Here is a 24478-nt window from a genome sequence, read left to right as displayed (position 1 = left end):
GTTTTCAACTTGTCTTATTGAACCATTCCCTTGTCAATCCTTACATAGTTATGATAAACTGCAGGCTGAAAACCAAACCAGTGAGAGAGTGTTTGACATATAGTGTTACAGAAAATGATGCAGACTGATAAGTAAAGAAGACATTCTCTGCAGAATCAGTGAGGAAAGTACAACCAAGAAGAAGGGACAGCATGATAGGACTTGGGTGAAGACATCAGATTAACTTCCCTAGTACTGGAATGGGCCAGATAAGGGAAAACAGTGAATGGAATATATGCAGCATAATTAAGGATGTGGGTGTACATGCTGCTATGAGATGTCAAGAATGTCTCAGACTCTTTCCATTGCTCAGTTTTTATAAAATTCAGCTGCATAGGCATTTATTAACACAGGAATATGGGAAAACAATGTCGTATTTGTATGTCTATGCACTATTTTTCCTCTTTTATGGACCTTGGACCTTCCCCCCCTCCCTACCCACCCACCTCTCTCTCTCTCTCTCTCTCTCTCTCTCTCTCTCTCTCTCTCTTTGTGTGTGTGTGTGTGTGTGTGTGTGTGTGTGTGTGTGTGTGTGTGTGTGTGTGTAAAAATGCAGTGTTATGTGATTACATCACAAGTTAAGTTGAGAAATTTTTGAAACTATCAGGAGATAGAATGGTTGGCAAGCTCTCAACTCCGGAAGACAAAAGTCCAAATACTTCTCAAAAACACTTTCCCTCTTGCCTTTCTCACCTAAAGGTTAGGGTCTCACTAACCTGCCCCTACTGTTTACCCTACTATAATCTATTCCTCTTTCCTCCTCGAGGAAGATATGAAAAAATTGAAAAATCTAGGATTGTGTTTCTGTGCAATTGAGGCCTAAAATTATAGCATAAACCAAACTGCAGTTTTTGTGAATTAAACATAAAATTATAGTTGCCTTTTTCAATCCTTACTGTGACTTTTCTCAATAACTGATGGAAAAGAAGCACAGAAATTAGAATTTCCTGTTTCTTTATGATCTTCACAGATTTCCTTTAGTTTCTTTATTATATCGAGTAAATATACATGTCCTGCTAACTGCAACACACATTAAATGAGGGTTGTTTGAAAAGAAACTTTTTTATTGTTCATTTTGTTTCCCTTTACACTAATGCACATGGTCCAATGATGTTCCAATGCCTTGATCCCACCTCAACTTTGGCTGTCAGTTCTTTGTTTGAAGAGAATCTCCATCCACCGAGCAAAATTTTGAGCTTAGAGAAGAGATAGAAGTCTGATGGAGCCAAATCAGGCAAATAAGACAGATGTGGCAACAATTCATATCTTGATTCATGCATTTTTGCCATGGCAGTGACACTTTTCTGTATTCACACATGGACTTGATAAAAGATGACTTTCTTCCTTGCTGAATGTGGCATTTTTTCACATATCTTTTGCTTAGTTAATCCAGGTGGTGAGCGTAGTATTCACCCACAATTATTTGACCAGTGGGGCATTAATTTATTAGCATAATCCCTTTTGCATCCCAGAAAACTGATGCCAACAGCTTTCTGTCTGATTTTATTGCCTTTGGCTTCTTTGGTGGTGGTAAATTAATGTTTTTCAACTACTTTGATTGTTTAGGAGACGAGATACTGGCAGAAGTCAAGCTCTGAGTACCGGGCATGAGTCGTGCTTCGGTAGCTCAGTTGGTAGTGCACTTCCCCGCGAAAGGCAAAGGTCCCGAGTTCGAGTCTTGGTCGGGCACACAGTTTTAATCTGCCAGGATGTTTCATATCAGCGCACACTCCGCTGCAGAGTGAAAATCTCATTCTGAATACTTTCATTGTTGTTTTGTCACTGGGGTATAGTAGTGGACCCAAGTTTCACATATTGTCACAAACAACTGCAAAAAATATTGTTTGTTTGCTCTGAAAATGTGTCGGACATTGTTCGGACATTTCCATTATGATGTGACACTCATCTAGTAGATGATTTTCTCATATCCAGTTCCACTGTTAACATGTTATGTACTCATTCAGGTGACACCCGTACTGCTTCATCAATTTTTTGCAATTTAAGTTGGAGATCTGCATGACCATTTTATGGACTTTTGCAGTAATTTCTGAGTTAGTAGCACTGGCAACAATTGAATACAAAGAAGCAAAGCCCCCCCCCCTCCCCCCCCCCCCCCAACATGTTCTTAAAATCAGCATGAATTTGCTTTGCTTTCATATCTTTATTTGCAAAGTACTGAATCACTGCTTGAAATTCCTCACTCACACAACCCTCCCCCCCCAGAGTGGACCTCTGCTCACAAGGGAACCTCCCCATCGCACCCCCCTCAGATTTAGTTATAAGTAGGCACAGTGGATAGTCCTTGAAAAACTGAACACAGATCAATCGAGAAAACAGGAAGAAGTTGTATTGAACTATGAAAAAAAAAAAGCAAAATATACAAACTAAGTAGTCCATGCGCAAGATAGGCAACATAAAGGATAATATGAGCTCAGGAGTGCCGTGGTCAGCGGTTAGCATGAGCAGCTGCGGAAGGAGAGGTCATTGGTTCAAATCTTCCCTCAAATGAAAAGTTTTAATTTTTTTATTTTCAGACAATTTTCAGTTCAGGCACTCACACATAATCAACTTCCCTCTCCAAAGTTCTAGGACATGTTCAGATGTGCTTTGACATATGCAGGATTTCACGGTCTACACACGGAAAAATTTGAAAACGTTAAAAACATATGACAGAGCACAGGGAAAACTGTGCGACTGTGAAACTGTTGCATTCATTTGTTGCAGTTTATGTGACAAACTCTTATGTTTTCATCACGTTTTTGGGAGTGATTATCACATCCATGATGATGATGATGATGATGATGATGATCATAATGATGATGATGTGGTCTTCAGTCCTGAGACTGGTTTGATGCAGCTCTCCATGCTAATCTATCCTGTGCAAGCTTCTTCATCTCCCAGTACCTACTACAACCTACATCCTTCTGAATCTGCTTAGTGTATTCATCTCTTGGTCTCCCCCTACGATTTTTACCCTCCACGCTGCCCTCCAATACTAAATTGGTGATCCCTTGATGCCTCAGAACATGTCCTACCAACTGATCCCTTCTTTTAGTTAAGTTGTGCCACAAACTTCTCTTCTCCCCAATTCTATTCAATACCTCCTCATTAGTTATATGATCTACCCATCTAATCTTCAGCATTCTTCAGTAGCACCACATTTCAAAAGCTTCTATTCTCTTCTTGTCTAAACTAGTTATCGTCCATGTTTCACTTCCATACATGGCTACGCTCCATACAAATACTTTCAGAAATGACTTCCTGACACTTAAATCAATACTCGATGTTAACAAATTTCTCTTCTTCAGAAACGCATTCCTTGCCATTGTCAGTCATTTTATATCCTCTCTACTTCAACCATCATCAGTTATTTTACTCCCCATGTAGCAAAACTCTTTTACTACTGTAAGTGTCTCATTTCCTAACCTAATTCCCTCAGAATCATGAAACTTACTTCGACTACATTCCATTATCCTCGTTTTTCTTTTGTTGATGTTCATCTTTTTATACCCTCCTTTCATGACATTGTCCATTCTGTTCAACTGCTCTTCCAAGTCCTTTGCTGTCTCTGACAAAATTACAATGTCATCGGCGAACCTCAAAGTTTTTATTTCTTCTCCATCGATTTTAATACCTACTCCGAATTTTTCTTTTGTTTCCTTCACTGCTTGCTCAATATACAGATTGAATAACATCGGGGATAGGCTACAACCCTGTATCACTCCCTTCCTAACCACTGCTTGCCTTTCGTGCCCCTAAACTCTTATAACTGCCATCTGGTTTCTGTACAAATTGTAAATAGCCTTTCGCTCCCTGTATTTTACCCCTGCCACCTTCAGAATTTAAAAGAGAATATTCCAATCAACATTGTCAAAAGCTTTCTCTAAGTCTACAATTGCTAGAAAAATAGGTTTGCCTTTCCTTAATCTAGCTTCTAAGATAAGTCGTAGGATCAGTATTGCCTCGCGTGTTCCAACATTTCTACGGAATCCAAACTGATCTTCCCCAAGGTCAGCTTCTACCAGTTTTTCCATTTGTCTGTAGAGAATACGCGTTAGTATTTTGCATCCGTGACTTATTAAACTGATTGTTCGGTAATTTTCACATCTGTCAGCACCTGCTTTCTTTGGGATCGGAATTATTATATTCTTCTAGAAGTCTGAGGGTATTTTGCCTGTCTCATAAATCTTGCTCACCAGATGGTAGAGTTTTGTCAGGCCTGGCTCTCCCAAGGCCGTCAGTAGTTCTAATGGAATGTTGTCTACTCCCGGGGCCTTGTCTCGACTCAGGTCTTTCAGTGCTCTGTCAAACTCTTCGCGCAGTATCGTATCTCCCATTTCATCTTCATCTACATCCTCTTCCATTTCCATAATAGTGTGCTCAAGTACATTGCCCTTGTATAGGCCCTCTATATACTCCCTCCACCTTTCTGCTTTCCCTTCTTTGCTTAGAACTGGGTTTCCATCTGAGCTCTTGATATTCATACAAGTGGTTCTCTGTTCTCCAAAGGCCTCTTTAATTTTCCAGTAGGCAGTATCTATCTTACCCCTAGTGAGATAACCCTCTACATCCTTAAATTTGTCCTCTAGCCATCCCTGCTTAGCCATTTTGCACTTCCTGTCGATCTTGTTTTTGAGACGTTCGTATTTCTTTTTGCCTGCTTCATTTACTGCATTTTTATATTTTCTCCTTTCATCAATTAAATCCAATATTTCTTCTGTTACCTAAGGATTTCTACTAGCCCTCGTCTTTTTACCTACTAGGCCCTCTGCTGCCTTCACTACTTCATCTCTCAAAGCTACCCATTCTTCTTCTACTGTATTTCTTTCCCCCATTCCTGTCAATTGTTCCCTTATGCTCTCCCTGAAACTCTGTACAACCTCTGGTTCTTTCAGTTTATCCAGGTCCCATCTCCTTAAATTCCCACCTTTTTGCAGTTTCTTCGGTTTTAATCTACAGTTCATAACCAATAGATTGTGGTCAGAGTCCACATCTGCCCCTGGAAATGTCTTACAATTTAAAACCTGGTTCCTAAATCTCTGTATTATCATTATATAATCTATCTGAAACCTGTCAGTATCTCCAGGCTTCTTCCATGTATACAACTTTATTTTATGATTCTTGAACCAAGTGTTAGCTATGATTAAGTTGTGCTCTGTGCAAATTCTATCAGGTGGCTTCCTCTTTCATTTCTTAGCCCCAATCCATATTCGCCTACTACGTTTCCTTCTCTCCCTTTTCCTACTACCGAATTCCAGCTGCCCATGACTATTAAATTTTCGTCTCCCTTCACTATCTGAATAATTTCTTTTATTTCATCATACATTTCTTCAATTACTTCGTCATCTGCAGAGCTAGTTGGCAGGTATGGGCTTCGTGTCTATCTTGGCCACAATAATGCGTTCACTATGCTGTTTGTAGTAGCTTACCCGCACTCCTATTTTTTTATTCATTATTAAACCGACTCCTGCATTACCCCTATTTGATTTTGTATTTATAACCCTGTATTCACCTGACCAGAAGTCTTGTTCCTGCTGCCACTGAACTTCACTAATTCCCACTATATCTAACTTTAACCTATCCATTTCCCTTTTTAAATTTTCTAACCTACCTGCCCGATTAAGGGATCTGACATTCCATGCTCCGATCCGTAGAACGCGTTTTCTTTCTCCTGATAACTACGTCCTCCTGAGTAGTCCCTAAATCGGACAACGTAGAAGAATCTTTTTACTCATTCGCCAAGTGTACAAGTTAGGTGGGTCGACAACATATTCCTGTCATGTGACGCATATGCCGTCACCAGTGTCGTATAGAATATATCAGACGTGTTGTCCTGTGGAGGAATCGGTTGGCCTGTGACATTACGATCAAATGTTTTCGGTTCAGATTGGAGAGACACGTCCTTTGTCTACTAATTGCACGGTTTTGTGGTGTGGTCACAAAACACAGACACTAAACTTGTTACAGTGAACGGAGACATCCGTGAACGAACGGACAGATCATAACTTTGCGAAAATAAAAAATTAAACTTTTCAGTTGAGGGAAGACTTGAACCAAGGACCTCTCGTTCCACAGCTGCTCACGCTAACCATGGGACCATGGCGCTCCTGAGCTCACATTGTCCTTGATGTTGCCTATCTTATGCATGGACTACTCAGTTTGTATATTTTGCTTATTTTTTTCATAGTTCCACATAACTTCTTCCTGTTTTCTCGATTGATATGTGTTCAGTTTTTCAAGGCCTATCCACTGTGCCAACTTGTAACTAAATCTGAGGGGGGTGCGATGGGGAGGTTCCCTTGTCAGAGCACTGGCACATCTTGTGTTTACTCATAAAGAATGGCATATTCATACATAGAAACCTCAGTGTGCTAGTGCTGATATTTGGTGGTGATTCCTCATCTTTTGCTTTTATGGAAATTGTTACAATAAATTTAGGACAATTCTTTGGTGTTACATACATGTGAGTTACAGCTCACCAGCTTCTTATTAATGGTTTTCAGTATGTCTTTTTCAAGTTTTGTGTTGGCTTCTGGAATGGATGTACTGAAGAGACTTTGTACTAACATTGTGAAATATATGCCGCAGTTAAGAATGCACAAAACGAGGAACTACTTCCCTTGTTTGCTATTTTCTGTGATCACTTGTCAGTATTTAGTAAGCTGCGTTCATCCTACTTTACTGTCTGATCATTCTACCTTTACATCATACGCTGTGTTGAATTTATTTTGACCAATGAAGCTCACGAGAACTGCTTCTATTATCATCTCTTCAATTTCTTGGTCTTAATGTGATAGACATTTGACTACCAGCAGTTAAATATCTGTCATCAACAATTGACTGACAACCCTGTGCTCATATCCTTTGACATTGTTTCTTTGGAATGTTACCATTGTTATGTAAAGAACAGCAGTTACTTCTAGTTCTCTCTCTCTCTCTCTCTCTCTCTCTCTCTCTCTCTCTCTCTCTCTCTCTCTCTCGCTCCCTCCCATGTAATTTTGTTCTGTTTGTCATGTTTACAGGAAAAAGCACACAGAGCCATGGATGAACTCTGGAAATTGAGACACAGAAGTTCAGACCTTATGGGTACAGTTTTAAACATTCATTCAGGCGACTGGGTGCGTCGTGACTCTGGTGTTGGAGCGGGAATTGATTCTTATTATGAATACTGCCTGAAAGCTTATATTTTGCTGGGTGATGAACGATATCTTGGTCGTTTCAACAAGGTTCGTATTTTGTCTTTGAAACTTTAATTTATTTTTAGAATCCAAATGTATAATGTAGAACCAAATAAAGATTGACCAGGAAACCATAGACTGGCATAAAATATTTAAATCTTAAAATAGTGCTAAATTTTGTAATCTGTGGCTGTGCCATCTGAAAGAAGACAGGAAAATATTTGGATGACATGAAGTCTCCCGAGTCAAGGAACACGCCAAGTACTTCGATCTACAGTAGGTATTACATGTTGAGAGGAAATCAGCAATGGGATTCTACTCTTAACTTGTCTCTGCTGTCTTATCCTTCATTGAAGTTCTTCATATTTTCAAGTGATTGTAACTTAATTTTACAGATTATCTGTGTTATGGAAAGTAATTGTGTAACTATAATAAGTTTAATATTAATGTCAGTGAAAGGTTCATTTCACCTGGGTTGATAAACTTGTATTGTTGTGGTCTTACTTGTCTTATGAGATAGGTTTGTTATTTACATGTTTGGCTTTTTGTGACATACAGTGGCACAAAAAGTCTCGTTAGCACGAAGCCTTCTGCGCACAATGGACAAAACCTCCCCCAAAAGATGTTTGCAGCACTGAAGTTATGTTGATTGGAATGTGGCTTCCAGTCATTTAAAATTTACACTTGTTGAACATCTTGGGGTCTGTATCTAATGCAAGCTAATATAACAGGCAGTATGAATTAAATATTTTTGCTTGTTATAGTTTGATATGGTATGAATCACCTTCACATTGGAAACAAAACTGAGTCTTTTAAACATTTAATTTAATAAGTTATGTTAAAAATTAATTTTGATTTTGTTAGAAAAATTCTTTACTGAATACTATGAAGGCAATGAACTGTTGGCTGATTATGTATTCAGTACAATGAGGTAACTAATCATCTGAAAGTTGGCAAAGAAAGATGGAAAATGGTATTGCACAGTTGAAGTACCTTGCTTGACATGTCTTTGAACTGTTTGTTAGTTGAGTGCAGTGATACTGGTATTTTAAAACTGTTATGTAGTGAACATGTAACGATCTTCATTTTGTCTGTTATTTTTACTTCCAAAAATTGTGAAGAGTGTCTGTAATTTTTTGTTCTTTCTTTCAGCACTATTCTGCTGTAATGAAATATGTTAGCCAAGGTCCACTGTTGCTTGATGTTCACATGCACCGTCCACATACAAACACTCGAAATTTCATGGATGCACTGTTAGCATTTTGGCCTGGATTGCAGGTATATTTTATTACAATCTTCTACAGTAGCACTAAATTACTTGAAGTTTTTGGATGTTGTTAAAAAACAGAATGAGATGTAGATCTAGACATTGTCGTAGACTGGTTCCTGTTACAACAAATGTTTGTGATTAAACTGACTTTATGATTTCCATTTTAGTGAAGACAGTCAGGACCAAGCCATCTTGAAAAAGCCAATTTTTTTCATTGCTTCACATGCTTGCTTTTTAAGTGCAAACTTGAGAACACATCTAAACATCCTCTCCTTCCACTCCTGAAATATTGGTAATCAAGTCACGTAATTGATGTTAGGGAGCTACTCAAAAGAAACCTGTGTGTTTTATGTTCTTGTAACAATGCCTACACATCATTTGTCTCAATATTTCTTTTTGTTATTTTAGTTATCATTTTCTCACTTCTTCAAAAATGATTATTCATAAATAATCCAGTCAAAATTGAATGCCAGCAGCTAATTTATTATTTAAAAATTCCACAGCTGGTTCCTTGTAGCCTCTGTTTCCTGCATGCACACATCAGTCCAATCCAGCATTTTTGTAATGCCTCATTCAACATAACATTTTTATGCACCCCTAGCCCTTGACAAACTGACAACAGCAGATTCTCTTTGCAACTCATAAACCATGTGTTGGCATCAGTGGATCACAATGCATCCATGTTACAGAAAACTGCCAGATATTCCAGCAAGGCTGTAATTTATATGTGGGTGGAGGAATATGACATGGGGAAGGGTGAGAAGGATTGTAAGTAAGATGATTTTCATTTCCAGCCACATTGATGAGTAATCAAAGCCATGGTGAAGGATATGGTTCATTTGTTCCAGCCTAGGATGACAGTGGGTAATTTCTTCAGGGGGTGGGGGGCTGATCCTTTCCAGCTGGTTCCTGAGGGGCAGACAGATGATTGGGAGCATGTGCTGATATGACATGGTAAAATTCTCTGTGTTGTTTATGTGCCTGTTAATTATTCAGGACCTCAACTATTTGGCGAGTTGTTATCTTTACAGTTTCAGTTATTTCATAAAGATATGTGTCACAAAAACTGTGTTTGCTGATAGCTTATAAATATTGTTGAAAACTAAGAAATTGTGTTTGAATCAACATTTGCGATGAAATCTTGTCTGTTATTTGATATTTACAGGTTTTAAAAGGCGACATCAAACCAGCGGTGGAAACACACGAAATGCTGTACCAAGTGATGAAAAGACATAATTTTATTCCAGAAGCATTCACCACTGATTTCCAGGTATTGAAAAAGATGTTTGATTAAAGTCATTGTCAGGATGAATGCTTATTTCAGTCATTCATTGTTTGAAATCTGTGTTTAAGCTGTGTACTGTTTTTTACAATTTCTTATTGCTTCACGGTTTCTGAGTCGTCATTCTGCAGAGTTCTGAAGGTTGCTAATGAATAAAACATTTACCAGCCTACACAATCAAGCAATGGTAATATAGTGCTAACCAGAATGCAGTTCTTGAGTATTCTTTTTTGTTTGTTGTATCATATTTTGAGTCTTTAATGACGGAACAAGTTATATTGGAAATGATAATATTATCAAAAGTATCACAAGTACAGTTCCTTCCCAGAGTTTAAACTTTGATTATGTGGACATTAGTTTTAACTCTATAAATGCTTACAAGAAACACCTTGAGTGAGAGGTCGTAAGTTCAATCTTCAGTAAGGCTCATTTGAAAGTGTTGTGTTAGCCATTATGACAGGAAATACATTTGCTAGTAGTGAGTCACAATGTGCATTACAAATGTAACAGAAAACAACTGTCTGGGAGATGCAGAGATCAACCTTCTGTTGGATGAATGTATTACACTTCACAAAGTGGACATCGCCGACTTTCAAGAAATGTGCAAAACAAACTATTAACTTGCAACATGAACACCTTTCAATGATGCATCTCCAGTGATGACAAAGATTTGTGCTATCAAAATCAAAGGCAAACTCCTTGCGAGTTCCAACAAATTGTGCAGGACATCCAACTAGGTATTTACTCTTAAAGAATGCACATAGAATCATATGGGTGTAACAGGGTGATGTGAAATGTTGGAATGTGATGACATGCAACCAAATGCAAAACAGTCTGTTATGGAACTTATCATGACACTGACTTTCCCTTACAAATATCCAGAGGCTGAATTTGTCCAGTGGTTCCAGGTGGTATGAGTTGCAATGTCACCCACTTTTCAGGAGGGGTAACATACTCTTAACGGACTATGATTTTTGTACGCAGACCAGGAATCGAGCAACTGTTGGGGAAAAAATATACCATAGTTGTTGTCCTCATATGTCCATTTTCCCACTCTTGCTTGCTGTGACATAAATATTCCCTACTGCCATTGAAAGATCACACACTTGAGTACGAATCATAGGTGGCAGAGCAGCTCCAACTTCTTACAGCACAGTAAATAACTTTCCAACCAACTTACCATCCAGATTAACTGTCAGTAATTGTATATGAATGCGTTAAGGCATTGATGTTAGTTTATTCTGATGAAATTCTCTTGTTACCTCTAATTGCCAGGGCTCCTTTCATTTGCATTTCCACTTCAAGTCCCGACTGGTCAGAGTTGAAAACGAATTCCTTACTGAATGATGGGGTAAGTTCGTTTATCTTATGTACAAATTTTTGGAACGATTCTGCAGTTTGCTGTGTGTCATGAAGGTGACAATTTGTTTGAAATTTCATTATCATCTTCTAATTCTGCAACACTGTTTGCAACTATCCACTGCTTCCCTGTAAATCACTGTAATCTATGCCATGCACAGTTTGATGTGCGTAATGTAGTAGGTCACTATTGTGCACATCCTGTAAATCGTTTTGAGCATGCTTGAAATGTGCAAAAACCAGTGTTTGTAATAGGTGTGCCTTGTCCTTCATTGAATATCCATAGTTTTTCTTAGGCACGAAACGGTAATATTGCTGCGGACTTATTCGAAATATGTTAATAATTTTTTTTACTATGCTGTGTTTGTGTATAATCTTCTTGGTATGTAATCATGTTAAGTACCCACTCCTTGGACAGCAATTGTCCTTTACTATATTTCACTGGAGACAGGATTTGTGGTGCCCTGTTCAACAAGGTTGATAACTACATGACTTTTCCGATGAAATGTTAACTGCAGCAACTGTTGTTGTAGATATAATGCAGTGTTTGCATTGTTTAGTGTTGCCATTGCTCTGTTTTCTATAAACACCACTGGCACTGTAGTACTCTTGTGGGTTAAACGTCGACTAAGCAGTTCAACTATGGTCCGTCTCCTTATGCTGTGCTCACCATTGGATACTTCCAGTCCTGTGCCCTGTTGTCGTTTGCGGGCAATATTTTGATTGCATGGTAGATAATATGTTGGGCATTGAATGCCGTAAACATCATTGGCCTTTTACAAACTTGCATTCCGGGGATTCCTTGTTTGTACTAACAATGTATTCCATTTTCCTTGTTAGCAGTCGTATAAGAGTATTGTGCTGTGTTCTTGTGCTCTTCACCCCAGCCACGTCTAGTGAGCCTGCCGACTGGAGCTTACTTCATCTCTTCCCTTGTACAATCTCCTGAACATAAAAACAAAGATTTATGTGAATAGTGTACATTCTGTGACTTACAAAAGCCTGTGATTGTGACTTACTACTAGTCGTTATTATGCCAGCCTTTGTGAGGCAGTTCACATAACTATGTGTACCCTGCTAACTAAAGAAACATATATAATAACTACAGAAAACATACAGAAAAACCAGTGAATCAATACAAAGGAGTTGCAGTGTACTAAGAATATTTCTTCATGTACCTTAGTGTGCATAGTGTTTAAAAGAGCAAATGAGGATAGCCAATAAAGACCTGTGAATGGATTTATGTGGAAGATACTACATAATTGGAACAGTACTGTAGAAATGCTAAACAAGTCACTTAGTAAAATGTCATCAGCTGTTGAATGCATGACTTTAATATTGTGTGTTTCAAAATAACCCATCATCAGGTATTAGATACATCAAGCTGTACAGATGAGTTAAATGTTACATACGCAACTGTCAGAGGCAGACATTCTGATGATGGGTTATCCTGAAATGCATAATATTAGTAATCCATTCACCAGCTAAAGACATTTTACTTAATTCCCTATTCAGCGTTGTGCAGTACTGTTCGCATTATGGAAAACTGCTACAGTAATTTAAATCTTGTTCACTTGCAATATAGAGGCTGTTATAGTGGTGTGCACATGAGAATGTGGCAGCACGATATGCGTGTGTGCACGTGCACACACACACACACACACACACACACACACACACACACACACACACACACACACGAGAGAGAGAGAGAGAGAGAGAGAGAGAGAGAGAGAGAGAGAATAATTTGTGGTGCTGGCATTGTGCTTTCTGTCTGTCTGACACCCCATTCTCAAGCCGCTGATTTGGTTGGTTGGTTGGTTGGTTGGTTGGATGGTTGATTGATTGATTGATTGATTGATTTGGGGGTAGGACCAAACAGTGAGGCATTGGTCCCATCGGATTAGGGAAGGAAGTTTGCTGCCATTCTCTTTCAAAGGAACCATTGTGGCATTTTCCTGAATGGAATTTAGGGAAAGCATGGAAAACCTAAATCAGGATGGCAGGATGCGGGTTTGAACCATCATCCTGCTGAATGGGAGTCCAGAGTGCTAACCACTGCACCACCTCACTTGGTAAGCTGTTGCTTACCCTGTTAATTGGCAATACATGAGTGAGCGCTGCACCAGGCCACTGTGTCTGCTACTGATTGTTGCAAGTAGAATCAGAAAACTATCGCTCTTGGTTCTTACCATAACACTTGTCACAATGCCTTAGGTCACCTATAAAGAACACTATAGCGGCTAAGTACTGTCACCATACATAAACTAACATGAAAATCAACTCTAAGGCCGCATGCTATGTAAGTAACTGGCGATTCCCAACAGCTTAGGGCAACAAAACACTACTGCAGGTGTAGCTGTGGGATTGTCCTATGTTAGCGACATATGTCTCCTTGCTTGTCATTCACTACAATGGGCAACGTTTGAAATCTTGAATCTTGTTGCTGGAGCACGGAAGCATTGGAGTGGATGCTCCAGAAGCTGTGAAAGCTATTTACAGAGAACTCTTTGGTGAAAAATTTTAAGTCTGCCACATCTTACAGCATGATAGCTTAACTCGATAAAGGGACTAAATTTCTTTTCATTATTCTTCATAGTTACTGTGCTGCAGGAAACTAAGCAGCACAAAGTTTTTAAAAATATGCGGAGGTAAAAATGCATTGTTTAGACTTTGTGTATAGTTAATCATCATATTTCATAAACAGTTCAATATACCGAAATGAGGTTTTAGGCAAATGACAGCACATGAAAGACGATGTATTTCACCATATAATTAACACTCAAAACATTTTGGTCAAATGTTTGAGCAAAGTGAAAACAAGGCTTCCTGTAAGTTACACAGTGGGTTTTTGTCCAGATTTTCATAGCCAAACAAAGGGTAAGAAATAGACAAATGGGATATCAGAGTGACTAGCTTGAACAGTTGTTTTGCAGAAAAAAAATGTAATTGCTTGAAAGTAATCAGGATAATTAAGGATAGCTTAGTGATGTGATGGAAAATTGAAATATTTCATGAACAGCTGCTGCTAGCTCTGTGCATGAAGTTTCAAAATGTTCATCTCTTCAAGTCGTATCTATTTTGCACATAAAAAGATACGTTGGTGTGATATTTGACAGTAAAAAAGGCTCTTTCATAGCAGGTACTCAGTCTAGAACATTTTGAGAACTTAAGACGCTAGGAAGAAATGTGAGGTGTCAGTAAGTTCATGCCTTCTGTATAAAATTTGGAAATAAATTAAAAGAGACATGATCTTTTCTAAAACAAATAAATTACAGAAACATTTGACATGCCTTTGAATGATGGTCAGAATCATGTACAGCAAATGAAATGCAATAGATTAGAGAAACATTTGACGTACCTTTCAATGATACTGAAAAAACATGCACAGCAAATGATATGAATCAAATGTCTCTCTAAACTATTTTGTTTCTTACTTCTAGACAAATCATTTCATGAAAAGTTTGAGCTTTTTCAAAAATTTTGTATGATTTATATATGCAGACTATTTAAATTAATTGAAACACTTGGTCGTAACATTGATTGCTGATGAATTACATTCACAACAAACAAACATCAGTAAAATTTCATCATTGGTCAATGTGTTTTGTCAAGAATTTAATGTGTATGATATTCTGGGAATGATGTGTATATGCTTAAAGCCAAAGTACTTTGGCAAGACCTTAAAAATATACTTTAAAATGCAATGTAAAGAGTATAAACAGAGCTTAGTACACAGAAAAGTAGTAATTGAGTCCGTTAATAAGTTAATATATAAGAAGTAACTGGGGCCGAACCCAGGACCTACAATGATTTGAATTACTAGCAAAGGCAGTACCCCTGTACCATGGATAAATTGTGGGAAAAGTGACTCATTTTTCCATCCTTATGTTAGTCAGTCATTCTTCTGCAAATAGGTTGTTGAAAGTTCAAGGTCATGTAAGAAACACTTCCTTTAATTCATTGATGAGATAGTTGAATGTATCTCTGCTCATCCACTTATCTACACAGAATTTGTCTGGTCTTTAATTCATTAATGAGATAGTTGAATGTATCTCTGGTGATTCACATACATTCAAAGAATTTGTCTGCTCATCTTCAGTGATGATGATATAAATTGTGAACTTCTCCATGAAGATTCCTCCCATTGTAAATTTTATGCACACTGCCCCTTTTTCGCTGTAGGTCCATAAGTAAAGCTAATTTTTTTTATCTTACTCTTGAGCTATAATAGTCTACTGTTTATGCGTGCCATTTATAGAAACACCTGGTTAGCTCTAATAGCCCTCTTGTAGTTGGATTTTGTCACTCACACACAGGTCACCCAGTGAAACTTCATATCACCCAGTGCTAACGCCTGTAGCTAGAGTGTCACACGTGCAACCCTCACTCAATGTTGGTCGCTTCTGTCACTTAAACAGGTGTCAGTCTTAATGCTCTACATACCCACCCAGTGTGTGTGCTACAGGCAGAATGATGCTTTTGACGGGAGTGTCACATGTTACACTACTCCTTGCCACTTTGCCTCACCCTACCACCTGCTGTCTTATGTGACACAATGTGCCAGTGCTCACCCACTATTTCTTCATTTGTTGTCCTCGGTGTCAAGGTACTGACTGTAAAATTAGGGGGTGGAAGTGCAACTACTGCCTACTGTAAATATTGTATTCGATAGATGCACATTTGCATTTCACACTCTCTTACTTTCACGGTTCACAACCCCCCAATATTACACAGTTATATGGCCAGTGGACTATTGTTTTAACTTTCCATAAGCCTCATTAATAGATTGCAGGTGAACATCCACACACTGCTACAATAGTTAACTGTTGAGTATCTGTGAGCAGTAAAAACCTAACCACAAAGTTCACAGTTCTCGAAGAATAGAAGGGTATGTATGGAGCAAACACTGTCACTGTTTTGAACAGATGGCCTAATTGTGTAACACTTATTACATGTTAAGTTGACGCATTGTTGTCGTTCTAACCAACACAGGTTCCTCATATGAAACTCGGCTGTGGACTGACTGTCTCGTGACCAAATTTTGGGCTCTCATACATCATCACAATAATAGGTACTGAAACTACACATTGTTCGAAGTTAAATTTACAGAAATTACAATTAAAACTTACTTAGTTCAATTAACTGAATATATCAAAAAATTGCATCTTTTTAACAGTTTCTTCTACTGCAAGAGTTAGGCTAAATTATTTGTTTAAATCATGAAATTAACATATATAGTTATGCAAACAATACTTTTGACAAAACTGGTAATTACTTTGGATACGAAGATAGTAACTGTTCTCGAAAGAACAGATACCATTGATGACCGTGCAGCTTCTCTAGAATAAATGATAATTAATTGAAATCCTCAGCTGCCAACAGGTGGTGTTGACATACCTTGATAGGGACAGATGAAAATGTATGCCTCGACTGGGACTCGAACCCGAGATCTCCTGCTTACATGGCAGACGCTCTATCCATCTGAGCCACTGAGGACACAGATGAATAGCGCAACTGCTGGGAAGCATGCAAGGGATAAGTCCCTGCAGTCACACTATTCATCTGTGTCCTCAGTAGCTCAGATGGATAGAGCGTCTGCCATGTAAGCAGGAGATCCCAGGTTTGAGTCCTGATCAGGGCTCACATTTTCAGCTGTCCTATCAAGGTATGTCAACAACACCTGTCGTTAGCTGAGGGTTTCAATTAATTATCACTTAATTACTTTGGAATTAATTAAGGACTGGCTTTGCTAACATGTTTTCAAATATAGCCAAATAGATACTTAAAGATTACTAGTATTTAGTCTTCCAAACATTTATAATTAGTACAGAATTTATATTTGTTTATAAGTCAACAATAGAATTTAAGTTACGAAATAATCACTGCTTTCACCCTATAATGAAAGATACTAATCAGAAATAGTCAAAATAAATTAGAAAATCAATTACATACATAAAACTAAGCACAAAATTAGATATGGTGTTATGTTCTTCAGAACTGAGGGCCATCTTTGTCTTTTATGAAATGCAGATTATATTCACGTATGTTAATAGTAATTAGTCAAAAGTGATAAAATGAATTTAAGGAGGCAGATGGCAAAACAAGAGGGGAAGTAAAAATTTCCCAGCTTGCTTCATAACGACGACTATAGCCGACTGAAAGTGCCATCGTGTCATATAAGGCGAAAGCAGCATTGTAAACTACACACACTGAAAGCTGCTATCCAGTAATTAAATGTTACATTTTGGTTCTTGTTACATCAATGATTATGAGGAGTATTTTGTGTATAAAAGTTTTTGGAAAACTGTAAAAGATAATCTCAACAGTCCTGCATTGTCTTGGGACCCTTCCATGGGCCTTTACATTGGTCTCTTGCTATATTGCATGGGCAGTGAACTGCATAAGATTGCTGATCATTCTTACTCTTGGTATTGCTTAGTGTTTCTTCCATTGTCTTTGCATATCATAATTAGAAGTTCTGTCTTACCTAGGGCCACTTTGTGTCATTTCTTCTACTTCAGAAAATGCAGGTGTATGGTTACTTCCAATAGCCATCATTTCATGAGTGCATTGGTAGCAGCCACTATTGCATAATAAATCCAATGAAAGTCACTTAAAAAGTGCCAACATTGTAGAACATATAGGTCATACTCTAGATGTGCTTAGAAATGCCGGCCGATGTGGCCGTGCGGTTCTAGGCGCTTCAGTCTGGAACCGCGTGACCGCTACGGTCGCAGGTTCGAATCCTGCCTCGGGCATGGATGTGTGTGATGGCCTTAGGTTAGTTAGGTTTAAGTAGTTCTAAGTTCTAGGGGACTGATGACCTTAGAAGTTAAGTCCCATAGTGCTCAGAGCCATTTGAACCATTTTTTTGCTTAGAAATATGATGGCTCGAAGCTTCGTATCTAGCTCCATAGATGTATGTTTTGATTTAGAAACAGTCAGACTTTTGTTACCATCATCAGTTCGTGCAAATGAAGCACTTAAATTCACCCTTTAATGTGAGTAAATAGAGAACAAATTATATTTTTACACTTTTCCCTGTTTATATCTTGTTCTTGATAGAAAATACTTGGTGGTGGTGATTAGAACAATTTGTACAACATGTGTTCATCATTTAAGCTTCATTTTACATCTGAACATTACAGTGCTTGATGCATAAGTATTATGTATTGTGAAATTCCATGTTTTTTTTATGCATTGTATTTATAGGTCCATTGGGGACAGCATCCTCTGAGGCCAGAATTTCTGGAGTCTACCTATTTCCTCTACAGGGCTACAGGAGATCCATATTATTTGGAAGTAGGACGTTCAGTGCTTCGTAGTTTGCAGAAGTACGCTCGCGTTCCTTGTGGATATGCAGCAGTGAAAGATGTCCGAACTGGTTTACATGAAGACAGGTACAGCACACAATTTCCAAAAGAGTGTGAACAATGAATTAAAGTGTTTTACGGTGTTCTTGTCTTCACAAATTGATTACATCAGTGTGTGTTGTCTTTGACATACATAGTAATATTAAAAAAGTTATGTTCACAAATAAATGTATAGGAGAAATGGTATATTACACTATCATTCACTCAGCCTTTGTGCCGCATGACAGGAGTTTAAGGTATTCGGCTGTAAAAATCTGTGAACAGTGATGTGAAAAATCTAACTTCAGACACAAGCCGCAATCATATCTGGCTGACAACTCTTTCTTCTCCATAGCCAAGTTTCTGAATAAATCAGTCTGTAGAAGGGTGGTTTGAAAAGTTCTCGGAACGGAATAGAAAAAAAGTACTTACATCACTGAAACATTTTTTATTTTTCAATGTAGTCTCTTTGTAGATTAATGCACTTTGTCCAACAATGTTCCAGTGCCTTGATCCTATCTTGAAAAAGAGTTTCCTCCAAACCTGAAAAATAGTTGTCAACTCTGGCTATCAATTCTTCATTTGAAGTGAATTTTCATCTACCAAGAAATATTTTCAGTTTTGGGAAGAGATGAAAGTATGATAGAACCATATCAGGTGAAGAAGGTGGTATGACAACAATTCATACCTTAGCTCGTGTAAGTCTGCCGTGGCGATGGCACGTGCAGGTGTGCACATTGTCTTGATGGAAGATGACTTTCTTCCTTGCTATACCTTGTCTTTTTTCACATATCTTTTGTTGCAATTTGTCCAGGATGTTAGCATAGTATTTTTTGCCCTGTGGGGAAATAATGTACAAACAGAATCCCCTTTGCGTCCCAGAACACTGATGCCGTGACCTTTCCCACTGAAAGAATTGTCTATGCTTTCTTCGGTGGTGGAGAATCAGCATGTTTCGACTGCTTTGAATGTTGTTTTTCATTTCTCCTAAAATGGGCCATACATTGTTCCAATATGTTCGTTCTCATGCGTTTTTGATCCAGCGTCAAGTCGCAGCACCCATCTTGCAGATAATTTTTTAATTTCTAATTCCTAAGTTAAAATGTGATATACTCTTTTAGATGATGCCTGGCAAGCATGAGCAGTTTCACTCACTTTCAATTGGCTATCCTCCATGACCATCTTGTGCGCTTTTGCAATGATTTCTGAAGTAGTGACACATCCTGGCCTACCACTGTGCTGGTCATCATCTAAGCTCTCCCAAACAAATTTAAATTCATTTGTCCACTTGGCAACAGTTGAATATGAAGGAGCAGAGTCCCTCCAGTGTATTCTGAAAATCGGCATGAATGTCTTTTGCTTTCATACCTTTGTTCACAAAGTACTTAATCACTGCTTGAATCTCAATTTTTTCCATCTTCGCAAATCACAATGCAGAAACAACAACAGAACCACGTTACCACCACAGCTCTCTTCCAAGAACACTGACGTGGCACGTATTTACTGGCAACAGTCCAGTGGATATCACGTGATCAACTCATTGTGCTAGTGCCGACCTGTTGGGGTGATCCGAGAACTTTTCGAACCACCCAAGTATCGCAGAAGCTGAGCAAGGCCTAAGTGTTGTAAACAAGTACAAGTAGATTTAGCTTTCAGTATTTTTTGCAGAGGATTGACCAGCATGGAGAGCCGCATTTAAGCAGTATTCTGATTGGAAACCAATGACGTCACTACCAGCCTGTTCAGTCTAATCTACACTTAGTTTTCCTCCCCTGTGTTGAAATCAGTACAATTATTTTGCAGCAGGTTTTGCAGAACTTCAAACAAATATCCATTTGCATGTCATTTATTTATTTGTTTACTATATGTTCATTAGGCTTGTAATTTCATGACAAAAATGCCACTAGGTGTTCACAGAACTTCTTGATAACTGTCAAAGCAGAATTATAAAGTTATGACGTACCATTGCAACATTTTGTGAATTTTAAAAATGAGTAAGGAAGAGGGAACCTGTCATGTATGGCCTATTAGTATTAACTATTCTGACTTTCTCTTGGAATGGTTTAGGAGAATCCAGACAAGACTGGATGGATGCAGTGAACAATCATGTATCCTTAAACTTGAAACTTTCTGGCAGATTAAAACTATTTGTCATACCGGGAGTCGAACAGGTAACCTTAATTTCGGCATGCAGAGCACCTATCAACTGAGCTATCCGGATGTGACTTAGGATCTGTTCTCACATCTTTTTTAGTACGTCTCACCTACCTCCCATACTTCACAGAAGTTCAGTCAGTAGGCACATTGCTTGCAAAAGAAAAGATTCTAGTGTGGCACACTAATTTAATTAGCTAGAGATTTAATCAATTCATGTATGATTTTTGAAACAAAATTTACTGTATGATTACTTTTATTGTTGTCAGACAGTTATATTTTTCACACTACTTAACTATTTACAAAACAATAACAAATATATTTGTTCTAAGTGGCTATACTGGGTGATTCTGTGATGATGTTATCAACTTTCAGGGATAATGGAGAAAAGTAAATTATCAGTTTGAGGTAAGGGACCTGGTCTGGAAATGACTTGAATTGAAACTAATAAATGAAAATCATTCTGATACCTCTGACAGTAAAATACATGTACCGGTACTGTTGTTGCTAAGGTCGAATGGTAGGCAATCCTGACGAGCACATAGATGTAGAGGTTGGGACAATAACTCAACTAATCCAATGCAGATAGCATACTGTGTACTGACACGAGCAATCCTGTTCAGCCATGTATGTACTGTAATAGACTGCAGTCTGTGTTTACAAGTTGAAGTACTAATGTTGATCAGCACTAACCAAATGGATTGTACCCAGTGATGGAACTTGCAGAAATCATTTTCGTGCATGGAAAAGCAGATGGAAACAGCAGAGAAGCAGAAAGGTCATACAGGGCCAAATATCTACATAGAAGACATCCAGCTCACATCATGTTTCCATTATTGTTCTAGCGATTGAGTGAAATAGGGCAGTTGGTACCACAGTACAGTGATCGAGGAGAATGACGAACTACACATATGTAGAAGACACAGAGCTTATTCTAGTGGATAAGATGCCTGCAATCAGCACTCTATCAGTTGCACATAAAATTAATGTGTAGTGAGTATTACAGGAATTGCACTTACACCCTGTCATCCATAGCAAATGTATGCTTTGACTCCTGCTTATGTCATGATCAGCCAATGGTTCTTGCAGTTCATTATAGTCAATCTTCACATTCGCGTGTATGTACTTTTAAGAGATGAAGCCTGTTTAACCAGAGACGGAGTGCTAAATAGTCACAATAGTCATGTTTGGCCAGTGAGAATCCCCACACAACAGTTGTGAAAAGCCATCAACCCAGATTATCTGTCAGTGTGTGGGCAGGCATTGTCAGTGATTACATACTAGGCCTGTTTCTCCTTCCTTCTCCATGCTTAAATGCATCATTGTAACTATTGTTTATCTGAGACATACTCTTGGCAACAATTCTTGCTGTCTGTGACATTGTTCAAATGACACTAGGGATTTTAGAATGGGTACAACAGAACTTTGTGCTATGAAGTCATGTCTGCATTGACAGTGGGGTACACCAATTTCAACAACTGTTATAAATGTAGCAGCTTGTGAAGGTCTTCATGACATCAAGTTACACATGCCGTTACTAGTCCACCAACAGTGTAAATTATCTGAGGGCATTGTGGAGTATTCAGCAGGAATTCTGTATGTTGTGAACAGGCAGTTGGGAGCCTGACTTTGAGTGCTGCGTGAGGCTACAGCAGAACTTGAGTATATTTTCACTTACACCTTTGAACTCAATCATTTCCAGACTAATGTCCTTTACCTCAGATTGTTATATTTACCTTTCTCTATCGTCCCTGAAAGTTTATTAACATCATCAGAAAATCACCCTGTAGTACCACAAATATTAATACATAATACAATTGTGTGTAGTACACCATGAAGCATTTGCATACATGAAGGGAAAGTTTGCCTGCTACATTCAAAACACGATTTTCAGAGGTCACTGTGATTATAACAGACCTTGCATCTTCTAGGGGGAGCAATTATCTACTAAGTCAGTCTTGTTTTCACTAGAAAATTACTCTGACTCTTGCCTTGTGGCCTTAGTGGATTTTAGCTATGCTTGGTCGTACTTTAAAGATGTAGTCATGGATGGCCTCATTGAATTAGAACTTAGTAGATGTCATCCTCTTTGGTGCTGCGATCACTACATGGTAGATGACTCTTGCATTGGACGTTACAATGTCTTATACTAAACGACATGCACTGATGAGACAAAACATTATGACAACATGTTTAATAATGTGTTGTTCTACTTTTCAAACACTGTACAACAGAGATTTTATTTGGCATGGATTCTAAACTCCTTGACAGGATTTTAGAAGAATGTGGCTCAAATTGTCTATGCACAGATCAAGCAATTCCCACAAATTAAGGGAGACGTGTGCATCTGGTGCCCAATATGTGTTCCAATGGCTAGAGATTAGGCATATTTGCTGGCCAAGACATCAATGTGAGTTCACTATAGCGCCCCTCAGACAACTGTAGCATGATTCTGGCCTTAAAATCAGACAGTTTCCTACTGTAAGATGTCATCATTGTAGTGGGAGGCTTCAAGCATGAAGTCGACGCGCAAGTCGCCGACGTGGCGTCAAATCAAAAGACTTGCACCAGGCGAACAGTCTACCCGACGGGAGGCTGTCGTCACACGACATTGTATTGAAGTGATGCAGGTGGTCTGCAATAATGTTCACGTAGTTCATTGTTGTCATGATGCCTTTGATTACCACTACGGACCTCATGTAAGTTCATCTCAGTGTACCCCATGGCATAACTCTGCCCTCACTGGCCTGCATTGTGTTGCGGTGCATTTTTCCTGCAGCCATTTGCCTGGATGACGGTGTATAAGAACCCAACCATCGACTGAGTGTATGAAGAAATGCTATTCGTTTGACACGCAACACATTTCTATTGATGCATGGTGAAAACTCGGTGATACTGTGCTCGCTGCTATCATAACAGATGATGTCTTTGGGTCAACACAGGAACACATAGGAGTCATATGATGTAGAGCTCCATGTTCAACAATGGCCCTTGAACGGTGTCCTCTGAATCACTTATGCCTGCCCCAGCATTGTACTTTGTCATCAGATCTGCCACAGATCACTGTCTTTCTTGGATTACACAATGGAGGATCTGCCGACCTCTACATTTTGTGATGAGATACTGTCATCCAATACCATATGGTCTACTCATTGTTCCACAATCCTTCAACCTCTTTCCATAGGGGCTTATGACAATAGTAAACCAACAGATGACCAGCTTCACCGTTCCAGAGATTCTCATTTCCAGCCACATTGCCACAACAATGTATCCTTTGTTAAAACCACTTATATCAGTGGATTTCCATATTTGTGGCTCGTATCTTACAATGTAAAGACTGCCCATTCTTCTCTGTTCCACTTACAATCTTTCCTTACTGTGACATGTGCCTACAACACCACCAGGAGGTGTTCTATCTTGCAGTGGCCAGTGGTCAAAATTTTTTGGCTCATCAGTGTATTTTCTCATGTACGAGTATATCAACTCCACCCAATCCTTGATTGTACCAATAAAAAAATGTGCAGACCTGCAAACATTTTGCACACAGTCTTTTCAGTGGTTGTAAATTTGAAAGCCATATTACCACTTTCCTTCTCCTTTTCTGTATATATCTTCCGATTATAACAGTACCCTTTTCTGTTGAACATACATTAAGTATCGTTGTGCCAAATCTAACTCTTTGATGGATTGTACTAAACACATGAAAGTTTGCCCTTAAGTTTCATCAGTATTGATATTTTTCCTGGAAAATATAAGCCTTGAAATCTGTTGAACAATTGCAAAATGACAGGCCTTAAGTTTCTCAGTTAATCATTTAGTATTTCTGGTGAATCAGAAGGAA

At 38.5% G+C, this 24478-nt stretch overlaps 1 protein-coding gene across 1 annotated transcript in view; it reads left to right on the top strand.

Moving 5' to 3' along the window:
• Positions 1-24478, top strand: part of LOC126188899 (ER degradation-enhancing alpha-mannosidase-like protein 3) — a 227815-nt gene that overhangs the window by 109757 nt on the left and 93580 nt on the right. Inside the window, exons 8-11 of the mRNA XM_049930585.1 lie at positions 7062-7265; positions 8370-8495; positions 9653-9757; positions 18344-18531. Of these exons, the coding sequence (XP_049786542.1) occupies positions 7062-7265; positions 8370-8495; positions 9653-9757; positions 18344-18531 (623 nt within the window). The remainder of the gene's footprint in view (positions 1-7061; positions 7266-8369; positions 8496-9652; positions 9758-18343; positions 18532-24478) is intronic.

Source organism: Schistocerca cancellata, chromosome 5 (genome assembly GCF_023864275.1).
Source record: "Schistocerca cancellata isolate TAMUIC-IGC-003103 chromosome 5, iqSchCanc2.1, whole genome shotgun sequence".
NCBI lineage: Eukaryota > Metazoa > Arthropoda > Insecta > Orthoptera > Acrididae > Schistocerca > Schistocerca cancellata.
This window is presented reverse-complemented; position numbering and strand designations above follow the sequence as displayed.